A 16,994-nucleotide genomic window follows, 5' to 3' on the forward strand; every position below is an offset into this window, starting at 1 on the left:
TTAAGAGGCTTTAAAGCTGAACAAATACCTTGCAATATAGTCTTTGGTAGACATACATATGTGTGTGAATGACATTAGACATGTGTAAAAGACAGTAGACATGTCTTTATACATATCTTGAAAGTCTTACAAATTAGTTTCCTCAGTAGGGACAGTAAAAGCTCCTAATATTCCATTCTGCTTCTATGTCATTTTTTTTTTTCCTGTTATTTTTACTTATTGGGTAATTGTAACAATTTAAATTTTAGAGGTTGGATTAATTGTATTTGACTCATGGACATGAACTTTGAAGATATCCATTTCCTTTGAGTTCTGTGATTTTTTTAGCATGGTAGATTACAGGGACTCAAACCTCTCATCCATGGAAGATTGTACCACGTATTTAATAGTTCAAGTTTTTTCAGCCTGCTGCAGCCAGTCACCATTTTGTTACCTCCAAACCAGCCCAAGTTTTGTGTTGTCTTTACCAGATGGTTGTTCAGGATTTTTTTTTTCATCATAAGTGACATCTGGACATTACATTGTTGTGATGTTTATGAGCTACAGAAATGATTGGAAAGAACTGGGTGGATGAGTTTGTGTGGGATATTGTGTGGGTGGTGGGAACAAGATATTCCATTGGAAGGGACATCTGAAACGTAGGCTGCAGATGTAGAGAATCCTTACCTCATTAGTTCTTGTGTTCACTGAGTTGCTTGTTCTGTTGTTTTTCTATGTTCTTATGGTTGCTGTGCATGAGATGTCATTACAGGGATCCAGATTTCAGAGCCAGGGGCAAGTCATCATCAAAAAACCCTAAAATGTACTTTGAGGTAGCTCCTGTGAAAGACAAAGCTATTGATTACTGTTGAGCAATTTCCAGCCTTTTAATTATAAAACAGTTCTGAAATGTAGTCTGTCCAGCATAATCTGAATGATGCCCAGATTTGAACTCCAAAAGTCCTTTGGAGTTCCCCAAGAACCTCCCTCATGGATTTCAGGACAACCAGAATGTTCTGGTGTGCAATAAGCATTTTCCTGAGAGAAAAGAGCTACCACTTCAGTTCTGGTATGTGAAAACTATACTGTTAAAATTCTTGTGGCTTTACAAACTATTTTGGTAAGCTATGTAAAAATGTCTTCTTTCTCCGATGTTTTTGCATTTCAGTGTGTGCATTGTGGTGAGCTTTTTTCTGTCCTTCCTGTTCTGACACTATATAACTTCATCCATATGTTTGTGCACTGTGATTTTTGTCAAAATTGGGGTTTACAGCTTCCTGCATTTGTTGTATTTTGCTCTGCTCACCATAATTCAGCTACAGGAAAGTCAATGAAAAGCTGCCTAGGGTTGTCTTGTTCCTAAGGTGTTTTTTGCCTTTAAAGGTAATTTTTTTTGGTAGGTGCAGTGTGAATCCATTGTAAGGATTCTGCGTAATGTATTTGCTGCATAAAGCCACTACAAGGAGAGCAGTGCTCTGTGAAGTGTTTCTGCTCCCAGCCTCTGGTAGCTGCAGGTATTCCCTGGAGCAGGTATCCAGGTTACCAGCTTTCCAGAGCTCTGGCAGCACAGGTGGTAGGCAGCAGCATCTGTCCTCTAAAGAGCAAAATAGTCCCTTTGCTGCAGTGACAATAAATCTGAAAGTAAACTTAACAAATCCTTCTTGACCTTTTAGCAAGAATTAATATGTTTAATCTCAGATATAGCAACAAGGTTACATGATGTAAACTCCCCCATCAAATTTGTGGTTTATGTTAGACATTTAGAGTGAACAAAACTAATGAGAGATGGGGTCAATGCAACTCTCTCTGGGATCTCATTATAGAGTTATGAAGATTTGTTTCTTGGAAGCATTTTTAAAAGTAATTTTCAGTGACAGATTGCAAACTTATTTTCCTTCCTCTGATTTTTTAAAATGCATTTTAGCTCCCATACCAATCCATCAATACACAGCTAAAACTGATGTTTTCAGAGGTTGCCTTATAGTATGCCTTGTTTATTGGAAAAAGTTACTACTCATTACCAACCACAATGCAGAAATAGTTTAAATCAGAGACAGATATTTCAGCTCTTCTGGTCTTAAGTGCAGACTTTTGCTACTTAACACAAGAACTTTAGAGGCAGATGAAGCATGCACTTACTTCATTGTATTCTAGAGTACAATTTCCAGTATTCAGGTGTGCTTTGAAGATGGAAGAAAGCACATCAGAGTAAATTAGTGCCCGGGGGGGGTGGGGGTGGTGGTGGTGTTATCATTGTTATGAGGTGTCTTTGACTAAGAAATAAAAAACCATGGTTGTGCATTCAACCTTTCCTGAATCTGATTGTTAAGGGTGCATATAGATAGGCACAGATCGTTTGAAATTGTATTTTCCTGAGAAATAGAATTTTGAATAAAAATTATGAACTGTTTCCAAGTTCTGTACCTTTTAAAGTTTGCATCAAACTGATGATCAGCAGTCAGCCCACTGTATGTAGTAAGCTGCTTCTCAGGATTGCAATGCTAATGGAGAGCATTCTCTTTCTCAAAATTAATGATTGTTATACATTTCCTTATATTTGCTGTCTACCCCTACAGCAGATTTTCTTCAAATACCAGTTCAAGAGAGAGGTTTTTGTTAGAACTGGAAGCCTGTTACTTCAACGCATCCATAGTGTGTGTGTGTGTCTCAACATGAGTCAACAAGATTCTATGGATACTCAAAATATTTTGAAACCATATGAACAGAATGTGTATTTTCCTCTGGCTAGTAAAAATCAGTCATAAACTCTTCATAGACTTATAATATGCAGAATCCAACCAGCTTGGCAAATGAATTGTTTGTTAAAACAAGTTCTGGCTATGTCTCCAAGCTACATTTAGACAAAATAGCATTTTGTTCATGCCAGGTACTGGGCTGTCTACTGGAGACTCAGGTTTTCTATTCAAGCATGTTGGAGCAGATTTTTGACATGATCAATGACCTTCCTAAGGAAGAATGTTAGTAGAAAATTTGTTCTTTGGGATGAGGAGAGAGGTGATTTTATGTTGCCTGTTAGGTAGTGCATGATGTCCTGAATGAAGAAAAAAATTCATTGATTATTTGGAAGAATTAGTGGTTCAGTGGAAGAGAAATAATCTGAGGTTTAGTCCTTGTTTAATGGGTTTATTCTAGGTTCCTCGGATACTGATTATGAGGCTAAATATAAAAGTGTTGTCTTTTTAAGAAGGGGACTTGATCTGGAGATCTGTACCAGGATTTACGAGTGCTTTTTTTCAGTAATGTTTGCCTGAGTCCAGATTAGATGCATTACTAATTAGGAATTGTTTCCATCGTAATAGTGATGCAAAAAGTTTAGTCCCTGGCTAATTTGGCAGTTGTTAGTTATGCTTCTAAATTGCACAGAATCATCTTGATTAGTCTTAATGTTTAGTGTTGTGGTGGTTCAACACCAGACAGAAATTAAACTGCAAATAAGCCTCTCCCCTTTCCCCCTTCCCCGCTCTGGTGAGAGAGGAACAAAGTCCAAGATGTGGGTTTACAGAAAGCAAACAGCAATGGAGTAAGAAATGCACAGTCAAAGCAGCAATATTAGCAACAAAGGTACAAAAAAAAAAAAAAAAAGGTGCTTTACACACCAAAGGTATTCACCACCTCAGCTTAGTTCTGGCTTCCCCAGAGAAAGACAAGATGGTGGGTGCTCCCACAGTCAGTGCTTCCTCTCCCTAGCTCCAAGACAATTAAAAGCAGTGCTGGAGAACCCCCTGAAAACCAGGTCACACTGTGCCATGCCACCTGTTCCTAGACAGTTCTGCTGGGACTCTGTTCCATGTGACACTGCTGCTTTTGACCAGTCCCTGCGTCTGGGGCTTGGTTTGGGCTGAGGTCCTCTCATCCTAGTTTTGCTGCCGCTTTGTTCCCCACGGCCACTTCCTGCACTGGCACCATGCCTCACTGGCTCTGCTGAGGTTTGGCTCTGTGCCAGTTCCACTTCCAGACTGCTTTGCCAGGCTCCACTGCACTCAGCTGCTTTCATCACCCAGAGCCACACTCTCCTAAGGGGTAGGAAGGGGAGGGCAGGGTTCTCATGGCTGGTCCTGGCAACCTCTCCCAGAGAGAGAGTGGAGACAGTGTCCCACCCGTGGTGTGTGCTCACCCTTTGCTTCCTCTGAAGCCACACCTCGTGATGACTCTGTGGTATAGAACAGCAGCCTGGCCAGCCCGTGTGGCTCTGAGCTCCGACCCCTCTCCGAAACCAGGGCAGGTGTCTTCTGTATCTCCTCAGATGGGTGTCTGAGTCAGTTGTGTGCTTTCCACCCATGCAGCAATTAATTTGTTGTGCTGAACTCATCTTTGTTCCTACTTTATCCATATGCATTTGTCTTTTATACTTCTGCTTTCATATGTAATTTTTTGGCGGGTTATTTTTGTATTCTGGTGCTTCTTCATTATTCTTTTTCATATCTTCCTTCTTTCTCACTGACCTATTTTTTGGCATCTATTGTATTCATCAGCGATTTTCATCTAGCATTATATGACAGATTCTTCTGTAGGAGTTTATAGGAGACATGCTGGGAAAAGATTTCATTTGTTCTCCCTTTGCAACTGTGCTTGTGTCTGAAATTGTGTTTAGATGTGATAGGAATGCAAAGAAAGACTCTGGTGCCTCTAAATGTTGCCTGTGCCCAAACCTGCCACATTATTATCAGCTTAAATTTCTGCAAATCAGAAGAAGACTAGAATGCATTGTATTGCAGAGTCTTTTAGTGGGCAGTAATTATGAATATTAGATATCAAGTGTACTTAATGTACTTGAGTTAATGTCATTGTAACAAAGTTGCACAAAAGCATCACCACCAGAGGTTAGTTTTAAATTTTGGCTCCATGTTAAGAAGCAGCCATATAACAATACTGATTATAACATAAACAACCAATAAAGTATAAAATAAACCATTTTCTAACCCTAAGTTTTCAAAGGATTATCAAGTTAATGGCTGCATTTTTATTCTGGTTTTGTAGAACACCATACTCAGTCAGGGAATATAATTTTTAATTAAATTAATCCTTTTAATTTTATCACTCTTTAAAAAATCTAATTATTTGTTGCAGTATTTTGCTTTCATCATCCATGTTTGGTTTCAACACACATTCTAATCAAACTAAACTGAGGTACTGAGGATGAATTATGCTGATGCATATTCAAAAAAATATAAAGGAATACTGGACTTTTTTCTAAATGTCTTTATATGATTGTAAATAGGTAAAGCCCCCTTGATTGTATGTTTCCTGTTAAAAATGCTATTCCAGAATTGTTTGGTGGTGTTCAACTACCTAAAAGTAGTACAAAAAATATTATGTGACATCAACAAGAAAGGATGCGACATATAAATATGTGTACTGTGTTTGGTCTAAAATTCTGTAAGGTTTTATATCTTATTCTGTTGGTACAAAAAACTGGAACTTCTGTCAGTCCCCATAGTAGTTAAGCATTAAAACTCCAATGCATGAATGTGTTAAAGGTGGTCCCATGTCACCCTTCCTGATCACTACTAATGAGAGTCATGTTGATTCTTACAGAAATAAATGTTTTGGGAAAGTTCTTGGAAGAACTTGGATGTTCTTTTTCCACAAAAGAATTGTTTGAATTAATTATGCAAAGTTTATTTCTATTAAAATGTTGGGGGACTTTGTATTTTTTTTTAAGTGTGCAGTTCGTGCAGCTACTGAAGGCAGAATCCTCGTTCTGGAAGGCTTGGAGAAGGCTGAGCGGAATGTCCTGCCAGTGTTGAACAATTTGCTGGAGAACAGGGAAATGCAGCTTGAAGATGGTCGTTTTCTCATGTCTGCAGATCGTTATGACAAACTTTTGCAGGTATGGAAATGCTATTTGAATTTTTTTTTTTCCTTGTCTTCTTGGTAGTGCTGGAATATTGTGAAGGAGAGAGTACTTAGGAATCAAGTGGGGAAAATTTCACCAAGGTTTCAGCATTTTTTTCTGTGTTGTCTATGTATGAAAAAGAGTAGTCCATGTTTACCTTGTATGTTTCTAAAATGTGAAAGCCACAATGTGACAGCAACTAAAATGTCCTTGTGAAAAGAAACTTAAGTTGAAATTGTTGCCATGAAGTTCAGATAATGCTTCAGCATGGCAGTAGCCTTGTTGAGAAACTTAAGTTGAAATTGTTGCCATGAAGTTCAGATAATGCTTCAGCATGGCAGTAGCCTTGTTGCAAAGCTTTTAAAATATTAGGATACTGAAAGAATGAGGTCAAGATGAATATCTCTGTATTCAGTCAGTATATTGATGCTGTTTTGCCTTTAATTTACAAAAGTATATGAAAACAGCAGTCTAAACTATAGAAAATGGTTAGAGGCTTCTCATTTGATTGGAAATGGATTTCAGTGTCTGCTGTCATTACTGCTTTAAACCATTTTCATTTCTTTGGGCTTTGAATCCCAATGCTTGGAGGGATACTCTTCAGGCTTTTTTTTTTTCTTTTTTTTTTTGACAGTTTCAGTAGCACTTTGCATTTTAGTTCCATGTATTGTAGTTGCCAGTCACATACCTGTCAGTCTGATACCTGCTTCTTCATGTTTCTATTCTTTCACACCTGTGGTTAGATGTATGATTCAAACCCATGTGGCACAGCAAGGAAATTTGCAATAAGCCTTCAGGCACTGATGTCCATTGTATTAGGTTGCCAGCTGTGCTGAAGTACCATCAAAAAAAATTTTGTAGTATTTAATTAGTAGATGCAATTACTGGAAGCATTATTACTACATTTCAAAAACAAGCTTTTAAAATGTAATTGTATTTAAAGAATGAAAATGAGAATTCAAACTAAGACTTGGTTGTAAAACATCCCTCTTCCTTTTAAACACTTTTCTGATGATTAAATGTTTCAAAACTACTGCCTCAGGCACACTGATAATAGTATATGAATTAAATAAATCTCTTTCTACAATACTAAATCTAATATTGTTGTTTTGTTGTTTGGGGACTACTGTATTATATAAACTAATGTTCAATTTTGCTTCTCCTGTGTGAATAATTACTGAGCATTTAGGTCTGAAGAAAATGTATTCATATATATTTTCAGGGAGGACTTAACTGTGATGTTGACAGAGAGCATTTTTTTATGTCAAGAATCTTTTGCTTGACATAATACAACATTTAATGTCCTCATGAAAGAGACTAATTCTTTATTATTTCATATAATAAAGTATAATTTGTGAATGAAGCTTCTAAAATAGAGATTTTAGTTGCCTTTACACTTATAAGATAGGGAAATAAAGAAGAAAAAACCTTGTTCCTTTTAACACACTTCTAATGTTTTAGAATAAAATATATTTTGTGGTCAGTTTATTTTCCGTTCTTTGTAAAAGGATTGTTGTATTTGTACATTTTCAGGAGATGTAATGTAAGTTAACATCGCAACAGGCACCATCATTTCTAGGGTTTAGGTCACAATGCTGCGGGTCTGAAAGCTATACCTAATTAACCATTTTTTCTATGTTCACTTTGGGAAAACTGGTTTTCATCATCCACAGATTTGACCAGTTCAAATCTTTCTACTAAGTGCGTGAAAGACAAGAATATTTGAGAAATTACCACATTTAGGCTGAAGGGCTGGGGCTTTTAGTTGAGCTGGAGCTTAGTCATCATAAGTATTTAATGACACAGTGTGGGGCTTTTTTCCTCCTATTGCTTTGTTTTAATGTATTTAGGAGCATACCAAGTCAGAGTTAGATGCATGGAAGATTGTTCGGGTTAGTGAAGATTTTCGAGTGATAGCCTTGGGCCTGCCAGTGCCTAAATACTCTGGTAACCCTTTGGATCCACCTCTCCGCTCTCGATTTCAAGCAAGAGATGTTTATCATCTGCCCTTTAAGGTGAGTGTGGTAGACTGGATCATTTGTATTGAGTAGAGATAATATTCTGGTGTTATGTTTTACTTACTGAAAAAAATTCTTGGGTAACAAATTTATTTTAAGGTGCATTTTTCATATTTTGTTGTCACCTAATAAATTCCTGACATGCAGTCTTAGACTTGCCATGGAATGTTGCAGCAGAAAAGTAACTTCCATAGCACAGCCCTAAAAGAAAGAATTTGATCTTTTTTTTTTTTATTCTTTAATAAAATTAATTCTGTCTCAAGGAGTGAGTGGAATCCTCATGTCCAAATTAGAGGGAAAGACAGAGAATGCTTCATAACATGACCTGTGACCCACAATATGATGTCAAAATTAATTTACTCTGTGTTTTTATGTTCTATTTCCAGGACCATCTTCAGCTGTTATATTCAATTGGATCAAACATTTCCACAGAGAGGTAATTTTTCATAATTAAAAAAAAAAATTGAATGAAGCTGTGTCTTCTCAGAATTCCATGCTATTTTTGTGTCTCTATCACTGCATAGAGACCAGAAGTGAAGAAATTTTTAATATGTGTGGGCATATTCTCACACAGCTTTTTGTATGCAGCCTTCATGTAATGAATCTTTAGTGCTTTAGAACTGCGGTCACATCTTACTTGTGTGCACTCAGAAGTAGTTTCAGCATTTTTTACTGTATTTAGCTTTTTATGCTTTAGTATTTTAAATGCAGATAGTGTGTATAAAACTCTGTAATTACTTTTTCATATGCAGAATTTCTCAGCTCCTGTCTTTTGCTACAACTCTCTGCTCTCAAGAATCTTCTACATTGGGACTTCCAGATTTTCCTTTAGACAGCTTATCGGCTGCAGTTCAGATTTTGGTATGTGCATACATGTGCTGTGAAACTGTATGGGTTTAAAATTGCTCAGAATTAGATTTGGTTTATTTATGCTTTTAGAAGAAGATTAACATGAATATTTGAAAAAAAAAAAAACCTGAAAACACTAAGAATAGTTTGAGGGAGAAAAGTCTCAGATATCTCTGGATAATACTTTAACCAAACATATAGCATAATACTGAAGAACAAAGTATGGTATGACATAAAATTTGTGTTGGTATTAAATGTATCTTAGTGCTCAATTTATTATTTCCCCCCTCTGGTAAATCACCTTACCCTACTTCAGGGAATCTACAGTTTATCTGAAGGCACTGAGGTAGCAAGTGGAGAGAAATAAAAACCACAACCTAAAAGTGCTTTGTATTTAATGTTGCACATGTAAATCAGATTAATTGCATTACAAAGATACCTATTGCTTTCCACTGATACCTTAAAGGACCCAAAACAATTGTGAGCATAGGAAATAGTTAAATTTTATGAGAGGAAGCCTACACTAGGTCTTTGGGCTGACTGGTGGATGTAGAAGAAACAGAAATGGAGGTTTATGTGAAGATGCAGGCTGTGCACTCTCAAAGATGAAGTGCTTCGTGACAGCTAAGTCCAGAGGGAAATAGGAATTGCATATCCAGAGAGTTCACAGTGACAGGTCAGGCACCTCAGGACTAAAGCTATGTCAGTCTTTCTGCTTTCCTGGAAAGTTCTTTGCCCCTTTGACTTTATAATAACATGGTAAAAAGTCAAAGACAACATGGAAGGTCCTCCTGATGGAAGTGAGGGACGTGAGATCTGTATAAAGAGAGAGCGCTTGGTGCCCTTTCGCATGCAGGAAGGTGTGGTCAACCCAGGCAGGTAAAATGCCAGGAGAGTTTCTCAGACCTACTCTCTCAGGTGCAGGTATCTGTAGAAGGAACTCTAGATAGTTCTCAGTTGTCTCATGTGCAGTCATTTTATCTATGTTACTGATCAGCAGCAGATCCCTTCCTACATATATGATTGTATTATAAACATTAAGGCATATCAATTACTTGTGTTACTGTGGTGCTCAATCCACTCAGTTGTGCTGGATACTTACAGACAGAATTTGTTTTCTGAATTAGGGGTCCTGCATTAGATATTAAGAAGTGTGAATATTCAAGTTCAGTGAAATGAAGTAGTATTTAAAGGGCTTTGGGAAAAAGTACTGCTGGATTTTGAAATAAATTGCAACTTTTTATTCTTTGAGCCGCAAAGTGAAAAATTATTTTTAAATGAATGCCAGATGGCTTTCAGAGTAACAGAAAGAAAATGAACCCTAAGCTATTATCTAAATTATGAAGTGAAGGAAGCATTTTATTTTACATTAGAGAATGTGAACTGTTACCGTTCTATGACAGTGTCTTTTTTAGGTAAATGGAAACTGTTATTTTTAGAATTAGTTTTAATCACTTGGATTTCTAAGCTGTGCTCAGTGATTTTGAGCTACATCATTTTTCCTTTGTATGTTGGGTCAGTGCCATACTCTGCTTCTAGTTTAGTTTGTTTGTTTGAAAGTGTGAAGAGAGTGCATTGTGATGAGTAGTTTCTTATCTTCTGTCATAGAGTCACACAGTCCCAAAACATAATTTCTTAGTTTGAGAACTCCTGCCTGACAAAAGGAAAATTTTTTTGTAGGGTCTTCTTCTGAAGAGGCTTATTTTATACATTCCATTGTAATTATTACTAATTGGAGATAATGTGGAAAAATTATATGGTATGTCTTTATATATAGATGAAGGGCTTTTAAAATGCAATAAAGGGCTCCCTGATCCTTGAAGCTGTACATTTACTATAGTGCAATAAATGGTTTATTTTTACTGGGCTTTTTTAATGTGGAACATTATAAATAGTGTTACTGCTTATAAATTGAATTACGCATTTCATAAAATATGCATCTCCTGGTTTCATTTCCAAGGAACACTTCTTTCAGTTGCGTGCTTATGTAAATCCAAGTGTTTAACTAAAAATCAGTTAATTTTATTTGAATTGCTTTATTTGCTTTGATGAAGGCTTAAAAAGACAGTGCCAGTCAAATGACTGTTTTCCACTAATGTTACACACAAATAGTCCTTAAAGATTTGCAATTCAATTTCTGACAATCAATATTTAATCAATTGAGAGAGAGTTTGAAACACCTTTTTTCCACCAGGAAAGGCTTTATGCATAGTGTCTTCAGGAGTCATAAATGTATTTCTCATTCTTTATTGCTGCAGCAAAATAGTCAAATGTGTTTCTAGTTCAGGCAGCAATTGACAAAAGATTTAATATTTAAATCTAACAGGGAGATAGTAAAAAAAGAAAAAAGTTTTTTTTTTTCTGTAGGAAGTGCAAGCATACTTAGTTAGTCTTTTCAAAAGAGCACAGTTTTAATTAAACTGTTCAGAAATTTGTATCAGCACATTTGTTAAGTAGAACTGGTACAATATAATAGAATCAAAATTAAATACTATAAATTGCTGTGAATGTGTAGGTTATTATTGAAATACAGATTTCTTGTCATATGTTTTTTTTCTAGCAGTGCTGTGAAACTCATTTACCTGCGGTGGGATTTGTCTCTCTTGGCCATATTTATCTTTAGGTTTTTGAGCCAGTTACTGTAGCTTTCATTTATGGACAGGAAAGAAAATAATTTTTAGCACACAGTTCTTGTAATCTACTTTGGACACTTATTATAATGAATTATACCTTAGAAGTGCCTGTTTCAACATCTAATCAAATACTGCTTGTAGTGGTCCTTTGTATATTGCCATTACAGTCCTATTTTAAGTTCAAACCTGTGCGGAATTTTGGGTTAATGTCTGGTGCCAGAATGAGCCAATAATTTTTTCAATTTTTTTTTTAATTTGAATTAGAATTCCTTTCCTATGATGTCAGTCCAGCATGTTATTGACCGGCTTTACCCCTATCATTTTTTCCTTGGAAAGGAAGGCAGGACTGCAGTCAAAGACATGTTAAAAGTAAGTATTGAACAATATATTTATATTATACTCCTAGGGAGTCATGGGTTATGGCAGTAGTTCTCCTGATTAATGCTATGTCCCAGTTTAGGGCAAATTTTGTGAGGAGATTTTGGAAATGGTCTTTTCTAGGAAGCAAATTCAAGTGGCCCCTCCCCCAACTGGTTTGGGAGGTAAACCTCCTTTGAGAAAAGTGGAAAAAACTGTTTATTTAACAAGCAAAGTACTCACAAACATGGAAAAAGGAATAATATTAAACAAAATTGTTTAATATTTTTCTTGCTGTTCTGAAGAGATGGCAAATTCAGAGAGTCCTTGTATAGGCTGCAGCTCAGCTTGCTCAGTCTCTTATCAGTCCCTCCTGCACTGGAAAAAAATCACTGTGTCCTGGGCCCTGGTGGACCACAGGTGTGAGCTCTCGGTGTTTTTCTGGGTGTTCAGACCAGAGCGGGGCTGAACAGTTCCAAGAAAACAAAAAAACCCAAACACAGTCTGGGGAACTTCTCTGCCTCAACTAGCTAAAAACTAACTAAAAGCAAAGGAGAGCCCTGTCCCTCTGTCTGTGGTGCAGACAGTGTGCACTGAGAGAGTGGGGAATGTAGGGAGAGTGAAAATGAGGCTTCTGTGCACCCAAACCGTGTGCCACCGCTTCCCCCTCCCTTTGCTCTTGGATCTGGTTTTAAAGGTGTAGAACTTATTTCTGGGCCAAACAGATTAATGGGGATACAATTCAGCATCAAAAAGTCACCCCAGGACATGGTACTTCATCACTAATGTATAAAAACAGAAATCTTAAGTAAATAAAATGGCTACATTACTGCTGACGCTCAAAACTTTCGTAACAGCATTTAAAAAAGCCCTCATAAACTAGTTAAGTTCATCATAGTGAAAGGTGAAACCTCTAGGATCTTTGGAATAGTTAGACCTCAGTTAAAGACTACAGAAAAGTGCTCATTATATAATAAGTGGTTGATTAATTTGAAGGTAGTTACTTGTATGGTTAAGGTAGTCAAATGCTTAAAAAATACCTCTGGAATTTGACATTTAAGAGAAGATTCTAAAAAGACTGTAAATATCACATGTACAAAGTACATTCACTACTGCATGATTATAGATTGTATTAGTCTCTGGATTTGGTCTGTGTTACTTTTTGTTGCTTCTTGTTGGTCAGATCTGTTTTGTCGGTTTGTCTGTGTTTAACAGTAGCTTACAAAGCCTATAATTATGATGGGTTATTTTATTTATCTTTTAAAACTTAAGCTCAGTGTCATCTTTCTTTAACTTTTAATATGTTGTTGCAGTTACAAATGTTGCTGAAAATTAGCATTAAAGAATTTTAACCAGCTCTTTCAGTCCTGAAAATGAGATATTATTTCTACATTCATATTTAGAAATAACCAACTTTGTAGTTAGCGAATATTTGATTTCCCTAAAACCAAGCTTCTGTGTCAGGGAAATGTTTGCCTGACATCCCTGCTGACACATTCTTTCCCCCTTCTCCCCCCTCCTTTTTGCATTGGAGTTCATTCCTGTATTCCCCATGTAACTAGGCTGTTCTCCTACTTGCCTTCCTCCTTGTTTTGGGATGGACAGTCCTTGCATTTGATTAGGAGGTTGTCCTGAATGACTTCCTAGCTTTTCTGAACCATCAAAGCTGACCCCGGTGTGGTCCTACCTACCACTTCTCTCAATAAGCCTGAAGTCCCTGACCTGAAGTCATTTCTCACTTGCCTTTAACTGCTGCACAGGAACTTCCGTCTGAATGTGAGGAAGAGCTTCTTTACTGTGTGGGTAACCCAGCAGTGGAACCCTGAGAGGTTGTGGGATCTCCATCACTGGAGATTTTCAAGAACCATATAGACACAATCCTGTGCCACGTGCTCTGGGATGATCCTGCTTTAGCAGGGAGGTTGGAGCAGATGACCCCCTATGGTCCCTTCCAACCTGACCATTCACTGATTCTGTGTCATGCTTTCCTTCCACCACAGTTTGGGGTGGTTAAAGTTGCCTATAAGAACAACCGTCTGTGTGTGAATAGACTTTTATCTTTTAGCAGAGCAGTAACAGTCACTTCTATTTTAATATGCCTTTATTTTAAATACTTTGTCATTTTGCTTATTCCTTCAATTCCAGATGGTGAATGTCTTTGTGTTCTACACCATCAGCTTAATTTTCTATTTCTTTTCGTTAACTTTGCGTTGTGCATGCTTTTGCTTCTTGTATAAGGAAGATTGATTTGGCTCATAAAATTTTCTTTCTAAATAATAATCTGCTTTTAAGTACCTCTTTCATAGAATTTTCTGTATTCATTTTCCTCTTTTTAAAAAAAGTCTTCCTCACCACTATCTTCACAAACTTACTATGTCAACAAATACATATAATCTTATTTGGAATTTAATTCTATTTGGGCACCACAAATCTTGTTAAGCAGTGAACCTTAAGAAATACAGAAAATAACTGGTTGTATTGAGGAACATCTGTTTATAATGATGTTATAATAATAGCAGCTCCAGAACTGTATAAAATTTAATAAGAGATTATTTTTTGCATTCTATAAGAAGGAAGAGGGAGAGGAGTCTAGCAGAAGCAAGATTCCTCTTTTTTATGGGTTTCATAAGAGTATCCAGGTAACAACTGCTAATGAATACTTCTTTCTGTGTAAAAGGAAATGCTAGTCTTAACTAGGTGGTAACAAGAATTGAAAAAAAAACCCAAAATATACTGGAAGTGTGTTGACATTGATGGATTAATTTGTGTATTCAATCACTTCTTAACCTCAGCTAACATTTAAAGAAAAAAAACCCAAATTTCAGATAATGGAATGTAAAGTTTAGGTGTCACACTCAGAGGCAGATATGGTGATGTTGTAATATAGCATAACGTACCCTAATTTCAGGATATTTTCCCTTCCAATCAGCTGTTGGAGCTGAGAAGAGAGATAGCCTGTGGTTATGCCAAACAGGTAGTTTTGGCAGCTGTAAGCCGCTGTGCATGTTTCCTGAAGAGATCAAATTTTTTGAGCACTGTCTTCCCAAATGTTATCTTCAACTTGGAGAAATCCTTTCCTTATGCGCCTTGCTTACTGAGGCAACACCAAGATCTAGTCATTACTTGTAATTCCTATGCTCAGTAATGAAATAATGTGACATATTGACTTATGCCTTCCCTGGGAGGAAAGGTAGTTCTTGGGAGTGTTTGTGGATGAGAAACTTGATGTGACCCAGCAATGTGAGCTTTGAGCCCAGAAAGCCAGATGTACCCTGGGCTGCATCAAAAACAGCTTGGCCAGCAGGGATTCTGCCCCTCCATTCCCCTCTGGTGAGACCCCACCTGGATTAATGTTAAACAAAAATGGATTTCTATCAACCAACTTTTTAATTTGATTTTAATGTAACTCCTTGTTTCAAACTATTTAACATAAAAAATGCATTTAAGGATTGCGCACTAATCCAGCATCAGCAGTGCTCTTTAGAGGTGTTTAACAAACAAAAGCATTTGTACAAATGCTACAGTTCGTAGCACCCATTAGTTCACTAGCTTGCAACAGTCAGGACAAAAGTACTAAAATAAACCTGCCAGTGATGTGGCTTTGTTTACTCGTATTTGAAGTTTCTGCACTTTGGCAACTGTATCAATTTGTATTCTTATTCTTAAAGATGATCCATAACTCAGATGATCTGACAAAGGAAAATATAAGTTGGTTGGAATTTCGGTCTTCAAAATTATTCTGTACTTTCATGAAATACTGGCATGAGAAATTATTTTGACTGACAGATGAACATTTGAAATATAATTGTAAAAATTAAGTTTAAAAGAATTTGTGGTTTTTCTGTGCAAAACTGAGATATGGAGACATCACTGATTTCAAGGAAAACAGCTTCCAGTTAAACATCTTCAAACAAGAAGCTTGAGCATGTTTCTCATAGCGCTGGAGTTTTCTTTTCTCTGAGAGGCTGAGAGGCTTTTATAAAACTGATTGGCTTCGTTTAGGCTAAGCATGGTGGGGAATAAGAGGCTTCATATTTTCTATACTTATTTCTTCATTGTGCCATGAGCTTTTGGTATTTTACTCCAGATTTATTGGTTGTTTTGGGTTTACTCTTTTAATTCTCACATGCCTTTTGTGCTCCTTTTTTCACAGTGTTGGAAACACCAACTCTTTGGTTTTATTACCTTTTTATCAGGAGAATTTTTCCATGAGATTTTAGAAAAATACAGACAGAACAGTTTTATCTTAATAAATGACCAAATCACTTTTAGCCTATATCCTTTTCTGTAGCTTCACTCTCAAGCCCTAGAATTTTCGTACTTTTTTTGTGCTTTGATTAATTCTGTGTTTATTGTCTTGATCTTATATCAAATAAAAGTTTTTTTGTTGCCATTACTCATTTTTGTATTACTTCCACACCCACTTTAATCTTACCTGACCTTCTCAATGAAAACTGTTTCCCTACCTCACAGTGCATAGGAACACTTGTAAGACTGGAATTCTATTTTATGTCTAGACAAGAAAGAATTCTTCAGAATTCTTTTCTCTTCTAAGATATTTCTGTTGCAAATTTTGTTCTAAGGAAGGATTTGTTTCTCTCTTACTCCTTCCAAGGTATTTTATAATCTTTGGGGTTTTGCATTAATAGATGCTCTTAGTGCCAATACATACCATTGTAGTGGAATCTGTCAGACTTCATATGTCAATCCATCCCATCTTGCATTTGCAGTTCCTATTTTGCTCCTTGTGAAGCAGTTCAGTCCTCTAGTTCTTTGGAAAACTGTCTTTCCTTCCCATGCAGAGAATCTCCCAACCTTTGTATGTCTCTTTTGAATAGCCTAGCTGCCTTGTGGGTTCAGCTGAGTGGTCATCTGCAGCTCTGGCTCATGTTAGCTCTCTGTTCCTTTGACCAGCTGGATTACTGGTGTATTCTTTCCATTTTCCATTTTGAGATATTGCCAATAGTTAGATGCTTCCAAGTGGTCAGAAATCCTCTTCCTTTTTTTCCTAACTTTTACAGTTTGCCTTTTCTCGTATGTTCTTAGGCATGCAGAATGTAGCCTGCTGATTATGAGCTGCCAAACCACTTCCCTGGTTTTTGGTGACTGGTCTATTCTTTTTGCTTTCCTCTGAGTCAGTGAGACTGCCTGCTTCTGGCTTTCCAAGTATCTCTTAAACTTTCTGATACTGAATGTGCTCCGTAGTTGTTCTCTCAAACCACAAATATTTTTTTTCTCTGCAGCTATCAGCTCAAACATTTTATAGAGGAAGTTGTTTCTGGCTCAGCAGAAGTGTTTAAT

General features: G+C 36.8%; 1 protein-coding gene across 1 annotated transcript in view; it reads left to right on the forward strand.

Annotated features, from left to right (window-relative positions):
- The window catches only part of VWA8 (von Willebrand factor A domain containing 8), a 188,389-nt gene that overhangs the window by 32,555 nt on the left and 138,840 nt on the right, over nt 1–16,994 (forward strand). Inside the window, exons 5-9 of the mRNA XM_018908692.3 lie at nt 5,663–5,830; nt 7,687–7,851; nt 8,241–8,290; nt 8,607–8,715; nt 11,601–11,705. Coding sequence (XP_018764237.1) covers nt 5,663–5,830; nt 7,687–7,851; nt 8,241–8,290; nt 8,607–8,715; nt 11,601–11,705 — 597 coding nt within the window. The remainder of the gene's footprint in view (nt 1–5,662; nt 5,831–7,686; nt 7,852–8,240; nt 8,291–8,606; nt 8,716–11,600; nt 11,706–16,994) is intronic.

The sequence above is a fragment of the Serinus canaria genome, chromosome 1, assembly GCF_022539315.1.
Source record: "Serinus canaria isolate serCan28SL12 chromosome 1, serCan2020, whole genome shotgun sequence".
In the NCBI taxonomy this organism is placed as follows: domain Eukaryota; kingdom Metazoa; phylum Chordata; class Aves; order Passeriformes; family Fringillidae; genus Serinus; species Serinus canaria.